At 43.1% G+C, this 19,411-nt stretch overlaps 1 protein-coding gene across 3 annotated transcripts in view; it reads right to left on the reverse strand.

Moving 5' to 3' along the window:
* The window catches only part of EGF (epidermal growth factor), a 95,264-nt gene that overhangs the window by 20,904 nt on the left and 54,949 nt on the right, over nt 1–19,411 (reverse strand). For all 3 annotated transcript variants that reach the window (XR_003763409.2, XM_029077041.2, XM_029077039.2), the window contains exons 14-19: nt 15,939–16,106; nt 15,178–15,327; nt 13,092–13,214; nt 10,887–10,994; nt 9,555–9,680; nt 8,075–8,167 (exon numbers count right to left, since the gene is read on the reverse strand). Coding sequence is in view for 2 of the 3 variants with exons in the window: in XM_029077041.2 (XP_028932874.1) it covers nt 8,075–8,167; nt 9,555–9,680; nt 10,887–10,994; nt 13,092–13,214; nt 15,178–15,327; nt 15,939–16,106 (768 nt within the window). In the remaining variant the exon portion in view is untranslated. The remainder of the gene's footprint in view (nt 1–8,074; nt 8,168–9,554; nt 9,681–10,886; nt 10,995–13,091; nt 13,215–15,177; nt 15,328–15,938; nt 16,107–19,411) is intronic.

Here is a 19,411-nt window from a genome sequence, read left to right on the forward strand (position 1 = left end):
TAGAGAGACAATGCAGAAATTTATTAAAGCGGTGTGATCTAGTGGAAAGAACATGGGGCCTTGGAGTCTGGCTCTGACACTCACTTTCCTGCTGTATGACCAAGTCTCTTAACTTCTCTGGGACTGTAATACCTATTCTCCTTTTCTTTTAGTCTGTGAGCCTTATTGGGACAAGGACTGTGTCCAACCTGATCATCTTGTATGTACCTCAGGCTCAGTACAGTGCCTGGCACATAGTAAGCACTTAAATGCCAATAGTATTATTATTATTCAGAGGATAAACTTAGCATTAGCTTAGATCGAGGGATCTGCAACATTTTCAGGCAGAAGAGCCAAGCCAAATGAAACATTTGATCACTTTGAAAATGCCAGCCATACACATTAAACATATATTAACTTGTGGAGGTGCATTTATGAAACAATGATAATAATAATAGAAGGGAATAAAGGAAAAGAGAGGAAAAAGGAGGGAAAGAGCCAGGTTCTATTCTCTCACCTTCTCTATTTGGGCAAGTAGCAGTGAGGGTGTTAGTGCTTTAAAGCACCATATTAAGACTCAATAATAATAATCATTGTGGTATTTGCTAAGTGCTTACAACCTGCTAAGCCTCGGGGCAGTTACAAGATTATAAGATCAGACCGTCCTTCCCCAACATGGGGTTCACTGTCAAAGCAGGAAGGAGAGACTGTAAACTCATCGTGAGCAGGGAATGGGTCTACCAACGCTGTTATATTGTACTTTCCCAAAGACAGTGCTCTGTGCCCAGTAAACGCTCAATAAATGATAAACAGGTACTTCACCCCTATTTTACAGATGAGAAAACTGAGGCACGGGGAAGTTAAGTGACTTGAGCGGTCACGCAGCAGGCAAATGATGGAGTTGGATTAGAACCTGGGTCTCCTGCTGCTCAGTTCTGAGCTCTTTCCAATGGACTACACTGCTTCTCTTGTTAAAAGGCGTTAGGTTATCAATCTTGATTCAAGATGCCAAACTAATACTCTTGCAGTCAGGAGCAGGGTTTCCAAAACACACAAAGAGTGTGGTGCTTGGGAAGGAAAAGGACCATGTCTCATACCCACCTGTCTATTTTTTCCCAGTGCTGATTACATAGCTTTGCACAGAGTAAGGGCTTAACAAATATAAACTAGTATTACTACTACTGCATGTTGATGTAGAGGCAATACAGACTCAGGGTTGGGTCTTGAGGGAGGACAAGACTCTGTGGATCTGAAGCAAATCAAAGCAAGGGTGCTTGAAAATTGCTGGGAGAGGAGGAGGAAGCTGAAAGGTAAACCACTGCTGGGAATTGAATATCTCCTCTCTCTCACTGGGGAAGAGCAAAAGACAGCGCATCTCATGCTCCGCAACTGCCCTCAAGCCCACGATGCCCAAGACCAGTGGTTCCACAGGGCATCAGCCATAGTGGCACAAGCTACATTAAGCACTTAATTACCTTCTCATCTGCCCTCCTCCTCACTGCCCCATGATCTCGCCTATCTAACCGGTAAACTCTTGCTCATGTCTTCCCTCTGGCCTGTAACTCCGTCATCTTCTATATCTGAGAGTCCACCACTTTCCCCATCTTCAAAGCCCAATGAATATCACACCTCCTCCGAGAGGCCTTCCATGAATATCTTCTCATTTCCTCAAATACTCCCCCCTCTTCTGCGACCCCATGCACTTGAGTCTGTACGCCTTCCCCCAACCTCAGATCACCTTTAAGCACTTTGTTAATCACCCCGCCTCAGCCCACAGAACTCCTTATACTCTGCCGTTTCCATTATCTGAAATTTATTTCAATGTCTCTCTTCTCCACTAAACCATAGATTCCTTGAGGGCAGAAGCTGTCTGCCAACTCTGTTGTATGTACATTCCCAACCTCTCGGGACAGTGCTCTGCACACAGTAAATGTATTAAATATCATTTTGATTGATCGATTGCTTGATTAATTGATCAGAGGGCAGGTCGCTCACCCCTTTGGGGGCCGGGAGAATGGGAAGAGGGGCGAAAGAGAGCTTCAGCTCACCTTGACGTCCAGTGAGGATGATGGAAACCCCGGCCGGTCTCGGGATAGACAGTACCACATCCCGCCAACAGGGAAAATGGAGTGGAGCCACCATTTTGACACCCCCCTCGGCCTCTTTTCAGCTCAAAGAATGGGCCAACTACTTGCTACGCCCCAAATATAGAGGATAAAACTAATGGCATCACCCGCACGGTGCCGAAGCCAAGGGGGTGATGGCCCAGATCAAACCTGAGAGCCACGGGTTCCTCACTCCTGACCTGCATTCCCCAGAAGTCTCTCATTCTTGAGGAAATAAGTTATCCCAGCAGACCCTAAATCAATGCATCTGGAGATTAGCAGCACCGCTACAGAGACCCACTCGTAACCGGACCTTAATTGAATTGCAAGCAATAAAGAGGATTCGTTCCCCCTGCTAGTGAATTAAGAGCACTTGGAGCATGCAAAATTTCTAAGTCTGCCTCAACCTAGCCATCCAGCTTTATAAGACTTCAGCCATGCTGGGACTCTCCAATGAAATACTCCATATGACTGGACAGTTTTCTTGACTCAGCGACCTAATTATCTGAACCACCTGCTAACACACCAAGCCAGATGGAAGCAGACCTAATCAGCTTTTTCATATCAATCAATCATATTTATTCATTCATTCATTCAATAGTATTTATTGAGCGCTTACTATGTGCAGACCCACTGTACTAAGGGCTTGGAATGTACAAATCGGCAACAGATAGAGACAGTCCCTGCCCTTTGACGGGCTTACAGTCTAATCGGGGGAGACAGGCAGACAAGAACAATGGCAATAAAACAATGGCAAATAAATAGAATCAGGGTGATGTACATCTCATTAAACAAAATAAATAGGGTGATGAAGATATATACAGTTGAGCGGATGAGTACAGTGCTGGGGGGGTGGGACAGGAGAGGGGGAGGAGAGGGAAAAGGGGGAGAAGAGGGTTTAGCTGTGGAGAGGTGAAGGGGGGGGGGGGCTTACTCTGCAGAGCACTGTACCAAGCATTTGGAAGAGAACAATAGAACAGAGTTGGTAGATATGTTCCCTGCCCAAAATGACCTTATATATCCGGGCTGCCTTGCTCTGAACACACATGACCCACATCCTGCACTGATCAATATCATCAGGAAAGGGCGAGAGTTAGAATAAAGGAAAATGCAGTTGTAAAATTCTAAAAATCAATTAATCGATCGTATTTATTGAGCACTTACTGTGTGAAGAGCACAGCACCAAGAGCTTGGGAGAGTAAAATATAACAGTGTACCAGATGTTTCCTGCCCACAACTAGCTTACAGTCTAGAGGGGGAGAAAGAAAAGCTTCAAGATCCACAAGACAGACTTGAGTGGAATCTTGGCACACTGGGTTCCAAAATGGGTCACAAGGACCCTGGCCAAATATATCACTTCCACTGGAAGAGTTCAGCTGCCAGAGATACAGTTCAAAGGACTTTATCTTTCTCTGTCCTAGAGACTGAAGAAGGCTGAAAATCCCTCAAAGAAAGAGGGAAATAACAAACATGGGGGGAAAAAGCAGTTGGGAAACTCTCAGCAGACAAATAAACCAAGTGAGAAGGCTCATGGCCTAATGGATAGACCACAGGCCTGGGAATCAGAAGGACCTGGGTTCTAATCCAGATTCCAACACTTTTCAGCTGTTTGATGTTGGGCAAGTCATTTAACTACTCTGTATCTCAATTCGCTCATCTGCAAAATGAGGATTAAGACTGTGAGCCGCATGTGGAAGTGCGATTACTTTGCTTCTACCCTAGGGCTTAGCACAATGCCTGGCACATCGTAAGCATTTAACGAATACCATAAAAAAAAGAACTCTAGTGAAACTCAGTGAAACTCAGTTAAACCCATCACAGCTGGACTAGGACCCCAGTAGAAGTTGTACCTACCTAAAAGAGACATCTGTCATAAATTGTTAGGACAAAAATTAAATCATCAAAAGTATTTCCAGCTAGAAGCGGCACAGCCTAGTCGACAGAGCACAAGCCTGAGAGTCAGAAGGTCACGGGTTTTAATCCCAGCTCTGTCACTTGTCTCCTGTGTGACCTTGGTCAAGTCACTTCACTTCTCTGGGCCTCAGTTTCCTCATCTGTAAAATGGGGATTGAGGACTGTGACTGCCACGTAGGACACGGACCGTGTTCAACCCGGTTTGCTTGTATCCACCCTTGTGCCTGGCACATAGTAAGTGTTTTACAAATCCCATAATTATTATTAGGAGCCCTTGATCCTTCCACTCTCCCCCAGTGCCTTCTCCTATTTTCTTGATTTAAGCTGTTTCTATGTTATGGTGTTGTGGCACTTCAGGCAACTTAACCATTGTTGAATCCTATTTACCCCTGCAGTTTGACCAGTGGACTTCCACCACCAGCTCTACAGAGACTGGGCCCACCTGGATCCTCTCAACCTTTCCAGGGACCCGATCCCAGCTTGGCAACATATATGTTCTAGAAACTTGCCTTGGCACCAAAAAGAGCGTTTAAATTGAAGAACATGGTAGGTTTTTTTCATACAATTTTAGCATAAATAAGAAGAAAAATAGCCTTTCTTAAGTACAGAGGCAGTTCCCTAATTAGAGGAACATGATGTTCCCCAAGATTCCTTCTTAGTAGAGTTCAAAAATACCTTAAAAATGAGGGCATAAATATATACCCAAGATTATTCCATTGCACAAACTCCTTCTTGAAGTTCAAGGGGTGTGGCAGGGGAGTGAGAAATGATTGTGATATGATGGCTTAATAAGTAGCCACTCTGAAGGAAAACTAAATCCGTATCACTTTTTCTTTTTTCTAAGAACTAGGCTCACCCTGAAGATGAGTTGCGTCAGAGTTTCTTCTGCCAGACTATCGGTATACAAGAGGCCAGAAAACTTCCACCTCTGTGGGAGGTTACCTTTAACTTCTCTAGACTATAAGCTTGTTATGGGCAGGGATCGTGTCCAAGTGCACAGTACAACGCTCTTTACAGCCTAAGCGCTCAGTAAATACCACTGATTGATTGATTTACTTCCTGGGGTCAGAACATGCAGAGCTAGGGAACGCTGGTCTAGGAGAGGGGAGTGGTTTTTGTTTCGAGGACTGTGTGTCCTAGAAATGTTCCGCTCTGTCAAAGTGCTCTGCACATAGTAAGCGCTTAACAAATATCAACATTATTATTATTATTAATGTACATAAAGCATTAACTCCCACTTTCAAGTTTCCTGTGGCAGTATAGCTGCTGCCAATATAGGGGACCCAAAATTTGGAGTCTCCCATATCTTGAGCCGCTCGGTCCCAACTGACAATGGCTGGAATGACTCAGGTTTGTCTTCAAGCCAAGTAAGCTTTTCAATATCATGGTGTTTCAAGCCGCAAGTAAATCCTTTACTATGAACTCTCCAGAACTACAGAATTTGATACAACCCTCTAAACTTTAAGCTTGCTGTGGGCAGGGAATGTGTCTATTGTCATAGTGTACTCTTCCAAGAGCTTAGTTCAAAGCTGTGCACACAGGAAGAGCTCAATAAATACGAGAATGAATTAATAAAATTCTCTTTGGATACTTTTTAGTTCCGGACGCATAGCTTTCATGCTCAAAGACACATTTTCAGCCACATTTTGTGCACTGCAGTTCCAAAGCAGTGAGCTTTTAAAACTTGTCACACCTCAGACTTAAATCACCTCTGAAAGCACAGTGGGGATGCCATCAGAAAATTCTGGCTCTGTTTTTACAGGAATGTTGTTTCAACAATAGAGCGAGAAGAATCAGTTCTTCACACTTAAAAAAACACACAGATGCAAACTCTTCTCATTCAGGTATAATTCTGGTTTGAAAGTGGCCCTTATTGATGTCAAGGAATCTGATTTATGGTTCCTATCACAGCTGGCATCTAGTCACCCTACATATCAATTTCTGTGGAATCAACAGCTCAGAAAAAGATGTTGCACTAGAAGTCGGAATTATAATAAACAAAAAGCAACAAGCTTTAAAAATTACCTCACGGCTCTTCAATTTCTGAGAGCTCAAATTCTAGTTTTGTTAATCAATCCATCAATCTTATTTACTGAGAACTTGCTGTGTGAAAAGCGCTGTATGAAGTGCTTGGGAGAGTAGGTATTTGTTGAGTGCTTACTATGTGCCAGACCCTGGACTAAGCGCTGGGGTAGATACTAGATCATCAGGTTGGAACACAGCTCATGTTCCCCATGGGACTCACAGTCTTAATCCCCATTTTACAGATGATGTATCTGAGGCACAGACAGGTTCAATGAATTGCTCACAGGGCACAGAAGTGGCCCAGCCAAGATTAAACCCAGGTCCTCTGACTCCCAGACCTATGTTCTCTCCTCTAGGCCATGTGTCTTAAATTGTAATAAGAGCCCCATTATCTCAGAAGAGACACCAGATGGCCGGCAGAACTGAGCCTAAGAAGAGAGATGTACCAAGTCTTCTATTCCTCACTCATTCTGTCTTCTGCATCTCTCCCACTTAGAACAGAAAGAGAAGCCTGCTTAGTAGCCTCCCATGGCTTTATTCATCTATTTATTTCTATCTTGATTCTACTTATTGCTATCTTGATTCGATTTACTGCTATTGTTCTTGTCTGTCCGTCTCCCCCGATTAGACTGTAAGCCCGTCAAAGGGTGGGGACTGTCTCTATCTGTTACCGATCTGTTACCGATTCCAAGCGCTTAGTACAGTGCTCTGCACATAGTAAGGGCTCAATAAATACTACTGAATGAACGAACTCTCCCTTCCTCCTCCTCTTCTCACCTCCCCTCTTCTTTTCTGCGAATGAACCTGCCGGACCTGATTTCAATTATAAGTTGCTTGAGGGAAAGATCCTTGTTCAGACCAACGCCCAGTAGAGTTTGTGAATTTTAGTCGAGGCTTTAGGCAGAGAGATAGATAACTTATTCAAGGGAAATAAGTTTGTTGTGCCAGGACAAGTGAGAGTCATTTTATCTCTATCTTACAACCGTTTTCATAGGATCGAGTCCTTTGAGGAAAAAACTAGTTCTTTTACTGATAATGTATTCCCCCATATCCTAGTGCAATTGCTCTTACACTGAAGATGCTCAATAGATGCTATTGAGGGAGATGAAAATAATAATAAGTGTGGTATTTGCTAAGAACTCAGTATGTGCCAAGCACTGTACTAAGCACTAGAGTCGATATAATACAATCAGTTCAGGTACAGCCCCTGTCCCTCAAGAGACTCACAGTCTAATGGGGGGAGGGTGAACGGGTATTTGTAATCCCCATTTTTCTAATAAGGAAACTGAGGCACAGAGAAGTAAGTCGCTTGCCCGAAGTTATATATCAGGCAAGTGGTGAAGCAGAGACATTAGAACCTAGGTTTCCTGACTCCCAGTCCTGTGCTCTTTCCACTGGGTCATAATGCCGGTAAAGAGCAAGGATGGCCATTTTATTCTCAGGTTGGGATGTATTACCCACCGTGTCCATTATCCACCAAAGAAGGTGGCGAACCTAAATAACAGTGTGGTCTAGTGGATAGAGCATGAGCCTGGGAGTCAGAAGGACCTGGGTTCTAATCCTGGATTCACCACTTGTCCACTGCGTGACCTTGGGCAAGTCACTTCACCACTCCATGCCTCAGTTACCTCATCTGTAAAATGGGGATTAAGATTGTGAGGCCCATGTGGAACAGGGTCTGTGTCCAACCTCACTACCTAGTAACTGTCCCAGTGCTTAGAACAGTGCCTGGCACATAGTAAGCATTTAAACAAATACCATTAAAGAAAATAAAAATCCCACTCTTCTGATCCTTTAGGGGAGGTGGGGAGGAGAAAGGAGTTTAGCCCACGTTCCAAATTGTCTCCATTTTTCTATACATGATTAGCTCGTTGTTGGCAGGGACTATATCTGTTTATTGTTATATTGTCCTCTCCCAAGTGCTTAGTACAGTGCTCTGCACTCTGTAAGTGCTCAATAAATATAACTGAATGATTAATGTCCCTAGGCAGATGAAGAAACCTGGTATCTTCCTGCCCCCATCCGAAGTTGAAACATTTCTTTCAACTGACCTACTCTCTTATCCTGAGTCCTGCCTTCTCCATGAGACACGGAGAGAGGCTTTCCTGGAAGCAGAACAGTTGGAGACCCTGGAGTCTTAGTGCCTGAAAAAGAAAAGACAGAACAGCTTGTCATCATGGCTATTAGTATCAAAGCTTCCCTGTGATAGTCTTCCTCTGCTAGAGGCAGGAAGGAAGAGCTAGGGGGTTTCCAACAACATTCACCTTGTGGTTGGGATCACTCCTGGTTAGGAGGTTGGTGAGAGGCACTGAGATGAACAGGCTTCTCGAGAACAAGAATTGTTTCTCCCAACTGTATTGTGCTCTCCCAAGTAGTTAGTAAAGTCCTCTGGACCCAGGATGTGCTCAATAGATGTCACTGATTGATTGATTAATGGGCAACTAGATCTTAAAGGGCTTTCAACATCCAAGACAAAAACAAAGTCTCTTTTTCCAAGGGAAATTAAATATAAAACCAGTTTGTTTAAATTATCTATAATCCAGCTTCATTAGAGCAGTGACGTTTTTCTGACTGCCAGCCAAATGCACGCTTAAAAGAGCATTCATATATTTCTCTGGCCTCTCCAGGATTCATCTGATAAGGGTCTGATTTAAATCATCCAAATCCGGCAAATAAGTAGTTAGAGCTGATATTCCATCTTTAAACTAATGCACGGGTATCCCTTCGACAGGATCACCGCCTCTTTATGTGGCGTGGTCTTCTTCAGAAAGAGAGGAAGAAGTCAAAAGCCCATGAGAAAAATCAAGTCCCATCGAAAACTCCAACCGCCAACTTCATTAAGGGGTGGCTGATTCCATGCAGGTCTTTGCTTGCATGACAATGATACTGTCAAGTGGAATAGTTAAAGGAGGTTGATGTAAAATGAACTCAAGACCAAGTTAACCACACCCAAACCCGGGAAAAGGAATAATGATTATTCCAGTGGCTTTTCACATCATTTAGTTGTAAATAAATGTCAAGGCGTTGAACCCCACATTCAACTAATTGAGAAGGAGCAGGCAAGCTTTATCACAGGGCCACACCCACTTCTTCTATGAACGTGAGCCTACATCAGCGTCTCAATTTTCTACCCTGTTCAGCCATCAAACACGGTTGTCACATGGAAAGCAAGTTTACCCCTCTGGCAGCTTGATGCTCGGCACAATGATAAACCACTGGCGTTGTCACTCAAAACGGCCGCCGCCAAGCTAGAGAGGCATAGATGAGGAATGTGGACTGATTTTTGAAGCTGAAAGGATTGACGGAGGCACGTAGGCGCCAATTCCACTGTTTACAGGGACAGGGAATGAAAATGTGTTGGGGTGAAGGGCTGAACGCACCATTCTTTCATTCACCTAGCCGTCGGTTCAAACAAAATCATTATGCTGGCTTGCATTTACATTCGTGGCTCTTTGATCCCCTCCCTTCCCCATGTCGATCATTTCCTCTTTCTGGCCTTTTGCTCCACCTCCTTCCCCTTTGCTTTCTTACCATGACAATTCAATCCGTCTCCGGTGAAGCCTCTTAGGCAACTGCAGACATAACCTCCTTCGGTATTGATACATTCTGATGAATTTGGATGACAAAGGGTGACATTTGTTTCACATTCATCAACATCTGGGAAGAAGAAAAAATGAACAGGTTAAAGCGTGTGTTTTTCCTGAGGCAAAAAAAAATACGCAAGATAGAATCCAATTCTCTCTGGATCTTCTGCTTCTCAATCATGGCTTAGATCACCATCCTTGAGGACAGAGTTAGTTCCTAAACCGATACATAGGAAAGAATCAGAATCTCTGTGTGACCTCTGCCACATATTTGTCTGTTTTGACTGAATACATTTATAGATACTCCTGTTGTATCTGTGTCACCTCTGATGTGTCTGTCTCCAATCTCCACCCCTTTTAAGCCTTCAGAACTGAGCCTCCCCTAGAGATGAGTACCATATCTAATTCCCACCTGGGTATACTCTTCCAGAGCTTCAAACAGTGCTCTGCCCAAAGTAAGCGCTTACTAAATACTATTACTTCTACCAGACAGCAAAGGTTTTAAGTATAAATTCAAAAGATCTCTCCCAGTTACTAGTATCTGAACCCTTATCTGCCTCTTTCTGCCTTATTTTAAATGATGCATTTGTCTTCTCCGTATAGATGTGTAACCTTGTCCCTTTATTCATTTTTTTCTTGAATTTGTAGAGCTCTTGGAAGAGAAAATGCAAATTTAGAAGGCTCTGGGAAACTACTACATTTTCACTCCTTGGAATTCCTGTCCAGGGATTACATTACAATCACCTTTAATTATTATCAATATCATCATCATTTATTGATCCCCTACTGTGGTCGTAGACACTGAAATGGTGCTTTGAGAGCATGCAATCAAAGTTGTCCCCAAGCAGCATAAAGATGTGATTTTGTTACTGTGATCTCCATCTTGCACCTTTTCTTCCTTAAGTCCAAAATCATTTTTTGTGGTTGCCAGTGCTAAAACAGTTGGGAGTCACATATTATAGAGTGAAAAATAGCTGTTGAATTAAGGTCCTTTTTCCCTCAGTTCATCTCTCCATGTTAAATCTTTCTCAATCTTCTTTTAACGTGACACAATCCTATCTCTTGTAACACACCCATCAATCAAATATTGTTTTCATATTTTCTCTTCTACATTTCTCTTGTCTATTATCCTTTTTCATTGGAATAATGGTTAGTCTTTTTTTCTTTTTGTGAATTTTAATGCCGTGGGGGCCATGGCCTGTAATAGAAGTAGGGGAAGAGATAATAACACTCTAATTTCTCTGCTTTGCAGGTCAATAGATTCCATCTTCACTGTTACCATAGCACAACGTTCCATTCCCGGTAAATCCTTTCAGACACCGACACTGGGTATCGTTCACGTCTGAAATGGCTTGAGCATTGATGTCACATCCCTCCACATCTTGATCTGCAAACAGAAAGAAGCGTGTCAGCTCAGGGGAGACCCTTAAAGAGGAACGTGACCTCACTAAACTCAGTTCAGTAGATAGTTCAGGCTTGGCTTTGCACTGGAAGATTGGGGTTCAACAAAATTCATTCGATTCAATCATTCAGTCATATTTATTAAGCGCTTACTGTGTGCAGAGCACTGTACTAAGCGCTTGTGTACCATGCTTACCCAAGTGGGTTTTCCTCCAAGCACTTGCCCAAGTTTCTCCAGCTCTGCTGTATTGAAGGAGGATTACAGCCACCTGCCTCTCAATGCATTTCCATGCAACTCCTCAAATTGTGAGCTTAAATAACTACATGATGTCCCCAAAGCCTCAGGAGCCTTTTTATAAGCTTTTTAAAGCCTCCTTAATGTAAATCATAAACTGGAGTTAAATGGAATCAAATTTCAAAATTTTCAATGGGACGGGGAACCCTCATCCAGCGTGATGTGAGGGGGAAATCAACAGGGGCTCCAGATCTTCACAAAAAAGCAAACTCCCTTAAAGGAGAGAAAGTAGCTCTCTGTACATATGGGGGTGGTGGGGTTGGGAGGGTGGGTGGAAATCCACTCATAAAAAGCTTTCATCCTCAATTTACAGGAATCACGTGGTCCATGATTCAGCTAAATTACATGTATGTCGACATTAATATTCTATTATGAAGATTTACGCGGTGACTTGCAAACCTCAAGGCACTTTCACAGAGTCACAGACCGTACAAGCTAAATACCGTATAGGGATCACTTCATTCCATCTTCCACTGAAACGTAACTCCCTCAGGGGACAGAATTATATTTGAGGCAGCACGAGGTCGGTCTGCTCAGACATTCTACTCAAACATTTGTTTGTTCTTGAGAAATATCGCTCTACACACTGGACACACCCAGACTAAGAAAACATTACATAGCATAGTGGTAAGACCGCGAGCCCCTCGGGACAGAGACTGTGTCCAACCCGATTAACTTGCATCTGCCCCAGTGCTCGGTACAGTGCTGGGCACATAGTAAGCACTTAACAAATATCACTATCATTATTATTATTATTATTATTTCACCAGCTGTGTTATACTGACCCTAAGGTTGCTCAAGAATCATGGGATTAGAGCCTTTCATCAAACGTTCAAAATCGCCATATGCCACAGGGGAAATATTCCAAAAGGGATTCAGCAGTCATGTGGGTGAAATCGTCTTTCGAGGGCGTTATTCGCCCTGTTAGCCAGGGACAAGTTTTATGTTGGAGACTCATACTCTTCTGGCTTGTCTGCCTCTTTCTAATGATAACGACGGTGGTGATTGCCAAGTGCTTACTATGTGCCAAGCACAGTACTAAGATCATCAGTTGGACATAGACCCCATTTCTCATGGAGCTCACAGACCAAGTAGAAGGGAGAACAGTTATTGAATCTCCATTTTACAGATGAGGAAGCTGAGGCACAGAGTAGTTAGGTGGCTTGCCCAAGATCGCACTGCAGGCAAGTGGCAGAGATGGGATTAGAACTCAGATCCTCTGGCTCCCAGTGTGGCTCCTAGGCCATGCTGTTTCCCTGCTCATCCCTGGCTACATTCAGACTAAGAAGTTATCAATAAATCTGACATTGATTGATGTGGTTTTACTGTCAAGAAAGGAGTGGCTCCATTGGAGCAAAGCTACACAAGGAAAAGGGAAAAAAAAAAGAAGCAAGAGAGAAACAGCGACGGGCATTGCAAATATTAAGTATAACAACACAACAAAGAAGGCTTTTTTGTGGGCACAGAACTTTGTGTCAGGTGTTGGAATTTTCACCTACACACCCACTGTCAGTGGTCTCTTCAAATACAAAGTAAACTAAACGTAAGTATAGTGCTTTGCATTCAGTAGGTAGTCGCTGAGTTCCATGAATTGATTAATCATCTCACCACTCATTTTTGTGCCTGTTACACAATCTGACCAGCCATGAAAATTCTTAGCTGGAAAAATATTCTTGTGATTGTACCGCATTGCTCTATACTTGGTTTGGGAAGTCTAACTTCTTCAATTTGGAATTCCTTTCCATTCATTTTCTCTAAATCAAATATTGCAGAAGTTGTTGCTCTTACCTAAAATGGTGATTTCTGCCAGTAACAGGGGTTTTGTTGGCCGCTCTCTTCCAGAATTTTCTTCGTAAATTTTGCTATACGGTGTTTTTGATATTGAGGAGATATTATTTAGTTCTCTCTCACCTGGTGTAAAAGAATCTTCATTAGCTTTCAAAGATGGCTAGAGTGAACTTGGTTTGACTCACTTATTTAGAATGGCACATTATTAATGATTGACACAAATTCCCTGATTTGCCAACAAACTCTCAATCCAATTACTAGTCCAGAAATCATATGAGGGTAAAGTGCAGGGTGTCTGATGAAGTTATGTTTTAATGTGACAATTTATTTATATTTATGCCACACTTAGTTGATAGATGTGAACTGTAAAAATGAAAAAAAAAAATAGTTGGACAACTAAGTACTCCTTAAAGACAGATGTGTTCAGAGCATCTTCTCTGATGTGGCATTTTGAAACGGTATGTAGGGGCAGAGATATAATCTTGGTGGAATTCATCATTAAGCTTTCAAGAGCCCTGGGCCAGCCAGATTCTGTTGATTTGTTGAACTAACCTTCCCCCAGGCCCCTGATGAACTGGCATGAATGTGGAACACTGTGTCTTTCGGGATGGAGTTTTTTCTTTTTATTAAAGTGCTCTGAAAGGTTTTAAAAACGATATCGGTCTTCCAGATTGGCACTGGCCCCATGAGGAAAGTGACAAATCATCTAAAATGAAACATTTAAAAGTGGATGACCAACAAATTCCTAACATCGATGTTTCTGAAAACCCAATCAGCCCATCCTCAGCCTCGTTTATTGAAAACCCCAAACTCACCTAGACTGACCAACTGGGTACGGACTATTATTCTGGTAGGGAAAGTTCGGGGGGGAGGGACGGTCACATCACACGGAACCAACCCATGAGGGTCTCAGAACTGGGGACAAAGTGTCACCTCTAAATGGGGTCGGGGGGGGATCCCCAGATTGCCTCCACAGGGCAGCATCAAACAGAAATTCCTTAACGTTGGTTTGTAAAGCTCCTTCCCTGCTACCTTATCCTGGCCCAACTCCTACTACAGATCGATGGGCAAACTTTCCTTCTCTAATACCAATTTACTTATTATAATAATGTTGGTATTTGTTAAGCGCTTACTATGTGCCGAGCACTGTTCTAAGCGCTGGGGTAGATACAGGGTAATCAGGTTGTCCCACGTGAGGCTCACGGTTAATCCCCATTTTACAGATGAGGTAACCGAGGCACCGAGAAGTTAAGTGACTTGCCCACAGTCACTCAGCTGACGAGTGGCAGAGCCGGGATTTGAACCCATGACCTCTGACTCCAAAGCCCGTGCTCTTTCCACTGAGTGTCTCTCTCTCGTCATTGGCCCCTTGCTCACACATCCTCCCTCCTGCCGTGAACTCTCTCCTTCGTCATAATTAATGGACCACCGCTCTTCTCCTCTTCAAAGTCCTACTAAAATCACATCTCCTCCGTGAAGCCTTCCCTGACTAATCTCTCATTTACCTCATCCTATTTGCCCTCCCTACTGCATCTCCTATGCACTTGGGTCTGGACGCCTTAATTACTTTGCTATTTAACCCTCCCCCCAACACACACACCCTCACCCCACAGCACTTCATTCATTCATTCAATTGTATTTATTGAGAGTTTACTGTGTGCAGAGAATACAACAATAAACAGACATATTCCCTGCCCACAACGAGCTTACTGTCTGGAAGCAAGGGGAACAGTGATCTATTTTAATCCCGGCTCTCCCTCTAGAATGTGAATTCCTGGAGGGCAAGGATCCTATCTACCAACTTGAGTGTCATGGACTCTCCCAAGCTCTGAGTAAATACAGTGCTCTGCACACAGTAAATAATCAATACCACCGGTGGATTGACTGATTAGTACAGTGCTCTGCATATAGTAAGCGCTCAATAAATACTATTGAATGAATGAATGAATAGGATACAGTAAATAACCAGTACCACCAGTGGATTGACTGATTAGGATTAGAACTAAAACCCCCATGAGTTCCAGAAGCGGTAGAAAAGTGTCAAATGCCAAGAGTACTGGAGCAAAGATACTAAAAACCACATTACCTGAAGTTGTTTCATGGTTATTTTGAGGTTGACACGTTTTACCACCTAGAGTTTTCAGAAAGCCTTCATGGCACGAGCATCGTGCAATTCCAAATCTCTCCTCGCAGATCTGCTCACAGCCTCCATTTTTATAAAGGCAGGGATTTGCCCCTAGTGACGAAAGGATGGAATAAGAAGAGTTCTACACCTAATTGAACTTGCACTGATACCATCAATCTGAAAAGGAGATGATGTTCCAATTCACAGCACACGTTAGATTGTTATTTGGGATCCAAGCACTGGATGCCTGTTTGAGCAAAGACCAGGGCCCCACAAAAAGCCACCGATTATCAGCCAAGTTTCTAAGACTGTGTGAATAATTTCATTTTTTTTTTCAAAATAAACATTATAGAAAAGTCGCTTAACAAGTCACTGAAACTCTTAACTTCTCTGTGACTCAGTGACCTCATCTGTAAAGTGGGGATTATAACCCTGAGCCCCAAGTGGGACACGGACTGTGTCCAATGTGATTACCTTGTATCTATCCCAGTGCGAGGGACCGTGCTCGGCACATAGTAAGCACGTAACAAATATCACAATTATTATTATTACCGGTCACCTTTAACAAGCTGGGAAAATTCTAAGAAGGCCTGATGACTCGGAAGCACAAGATCAGATCCAGACACCCAACATTGCATTGGTCTAAATGGAAATATCAGAGCATCCTAAAGCCAACAGAGACTCCCAGGTTAGAGAACAGCCTCATACCGTCGTGTACGTACCCGGTTTCGCCAAAGGGTGAACTACGACCACCGAAGAAGGTCTCAGCATGCCGCCTCGAAGGCGAACCTTATTTTCTCCCGTCCTCTTGTTCACCCTTACTATCGAAGGCCTAGCCCAGTCAGAGAACCAAACTTGATCCTCAAATACGGCTAAACCGAAGGGTTGACCTGGAAGTGATTCACCTTAATTAATTACAGTCCATCTTTCCGTGGAAAATTCAAAAAGCTAGCTTTGCCACACAGACACAGTATTCTTCATTAGGAAAACAGTTGACAGAATACCCTCTTTTATCCTACTGCTAGACATGGCATTAGCTTCTTGGGACCTTGTTTTTGGTCCAGTTTTTGGAATTAGGAGACCTGCGTTCTAGTCCCAGTTCTCTCCGTTGGGGTTTAGCTGTAGATAGGAAAGATTTTTGACCAAAAAAAACCCCAACCTCATAGGGAGTCTTGAAAGGTGGCAGGCCCAACAGGAATCCTGAAAAATAATGGGCCAAAATGGACAGGGAAGACCACAGCTGTTACCAAAGCAAACCCCTGCAGGTTTTGGCTCTACAGTAGCACATCGACACAATGCTGGGGTCACTTCAGCCATAAATAGGTCCTTCTCGTAAAAAAACCTCCCCAAGCACATCACGATGAGCTGCCCACCTTCTTTACTAATCAGTCACTGCCCTCTGTGCCCAGTGGGAACATGAATGATCGTGGGGAGAGAGAGCAGGCTGAGTCTCAAGGTGGGCAACCTTGCCAACATTGTCTGCGGGAGACTCCAGGGTTAGTGTCAAGCCATTCCCATGCATCTCATTTCCTAAAGAATCACAGCCTAGTGGATATAGCACGGGCCTGGGAGTTATTAAAACCTGGGTTCTAATCCTGACTCCGCCACTTGTCTGCTGTAGGACCCTGGGCAAGTCAGTTAACTTCCCTGTGCCTCAGTTACCTCATCTGTAAAATGGAGATGAAGGCCGTGAAGCCCCATGTGGGACAGGGAATGTTAAGTCTAATTTGATAAGTTTGTATCTACCAAAGCGCTTAGAACAATGCTTGACACATAGTAAGTGCCTAACAAATACCATCAACGAATACCATCATCATCATAATCATTTGCTCGTATATGCCAGAATGCATTAGGCATATATTATGATATTAGGTATATTATGCACAGTGACAAAGAGAGTCCATCAGTTTAATTGCTCAAGCATGGTCCCTGCCACACCAGCCCAAAAAAGTCACCAAACTCAACTTCTAGATCTAAATCCTATTCTATGGTCAAGAGGAATGAGCATGAATATAGAAATGGTAGACATTAATATTTCATTTTACCGAGCCAAAGCCATTAAAATACATTAATGACTTTGGGCAAGTCATTTCACGTCTCTGTGCCTCAGCTACCTCATCTGTAAAATAGGGATTAAAACTGTGAGCCCCACGTGGGATAACCTGATCATTTGCACTTAGTAAGCACTTAACAGATACCACCATTATTATTATTAATACATTACATTATTACATTAATAAAATACATTACATTTATAATGATAACATTATAAATGCCTAAACCTTAACACAGTTTCAAGGCAGCAGCATAATCTAGTGGAAAGAGCACCGGCTTGGGTCTCAGGAAACATGGGTTCCAGTAATCACTCTGCCACTTTCCTGCTGTATGACCTTGGACAATTTACTTAACCTCTCTGTGCCTCAGTTTCCTCACCTGTAAAATTGATGTAAAAGATCCATCCTCCCTCTCACTTAAAGTGTGAGCCCCATGTGTCAGAGTCTGTAACCAGTCTGCTTAGACTGAAACTACCTCAGGGCTTGGCACGGGCTTTGGAGTCAGAGGTCATGGGTTCGAACCCCTGCTCTGCCACTTGTCAGCTGTGTGACTGTGGGCAAGTCACTTCACTTCTCTGGGCCTCAGTTCCCTCATCTGTAAAATGGGGATTAAAACTGTGAGCCCCACGTGGGACAACCTGATCACCCTGTATCTCCCCAAGCGCTTAGAACAGTGCTCTGCACATAGTAAGCGCTTTGCAAATACCAACATTAATATTAACATTTAATAGGTGCTCAACAAAAACCACAACTGTTATATTTCTTTTAACTCCAAACCGGAAAGATATTTCCTTTGTAATGTTATAGTCTTAAAATAACTTAGAAAATGTACTTCATTGTCTTAAAAGGTATATTTTGCTCCTTTTATTTAATCGAGGCATAGTTTAATGTTAAATATTTGAAGCTTCTCTACCAATCAGCCAAGACTTGGGCAGCCGCTGAAAAATTCATCTCTGGACCACTAGGTGACGCTACTATCACGCTTGCTTATTTGATTTGAGGCTAAAACTAAAAATAGGAGACGGGTGGTAAAAAGATACACTGCTTAAATACTGATTAAATAAGAAGTGACAATAGTAAATACCATGTCTGCCATGATTTTCCAGCTCACAAAATAGTGGCTCTTCCTGCTCTCTAAGAATCCCCAAAGAGGGCATTTTTTAATGCTTCGAACTGTGAAGAACATTTCTTTGGTCGTCGTTCCTTTGGAAAATATCCACACATTCCGTTCGTATTCCATATATTTAATGGATAATACAGATCTAAAACTGTAGCCCACCCAGCGATAATGATAATGGCATCTGTGAGGCGCTTACTGTGTGCAAAGATTAGACTGTAAGCCCGTCAAAGGGCAGGGACTGTCTCTATCTGTTACCGATTTGTCCATTCCAAGCGCTTAGTACAGTGCCCTGCACATAGTAAGCGCTCAATAAATACTATTGAATGAATGAATGAATGAATGCAAAGCACTATTCTACGCGCTGGAGTAGACCCGAGGTATTCAGTGTGTCTCAAGTAGGGCTCACAGACTTCATCCCCATTTTACAGATGAGGGAACTGAGGCCCAGAGAGGATAAGTGATTTGCCCAGAGTCAGCTGACAAGCGGCAGAAGTGGGATTAGAACCCACGACCTCTGACTCCCAATCCCGAGCTCTAGCCACTAGGCCACGCCGCTTCTCCAATGCAAGAATGTCACTGTGTATGGCACATATCAAATAATTTCCACACGTCCCGCACATCACCTATGCACCTGGGTCTGAACCCCTTAAGCATTCTGTTTATCCTCTAGGCAGAGCTCCAGAGCACTTAAGTACATATCCACCTATAATTTATTTGAATGTCTATCTCCCACTCTAGTCTTTAAGTTCCTTGTGGGCAGAGATAGTGACTACCTACCGTCTTGCCTTGAACTCTCCCACGCGCTTCGTACGGTGCTCGGGATGAAGCAGGCAATAAATACCACTGATCACTGAATGGTCAATCATATCAATCTGTTATCGATCAGGCTATTAATGCTAACATTTTGCAAAACTATAAGGAAAGTTTTATTACCCAAACCATTGCCGTAGATCTGTTATCGATCTGGCTATTAATGCTAACATTTTGCAAAACTATAAGGAAAGTTTAATCATCCAAACCA

The sequence above is a fragment of the Ornithorhynchus anatinus genome, chromosome 12 (assembly GCF_004115215.2).
Source record: "Ornithorhynchus anatinus isolate Pmale09 chromosome 12, mOrnAna1.pri.v4, whole genome shotgun sequence".
Lineage (NCBI taxonomy): Eukaryota > Metazoa > Chordata > Mammalia > Monotremata > Ornithorhynchidae > Ornithorhynchus > Ornithorhynchus anatinus.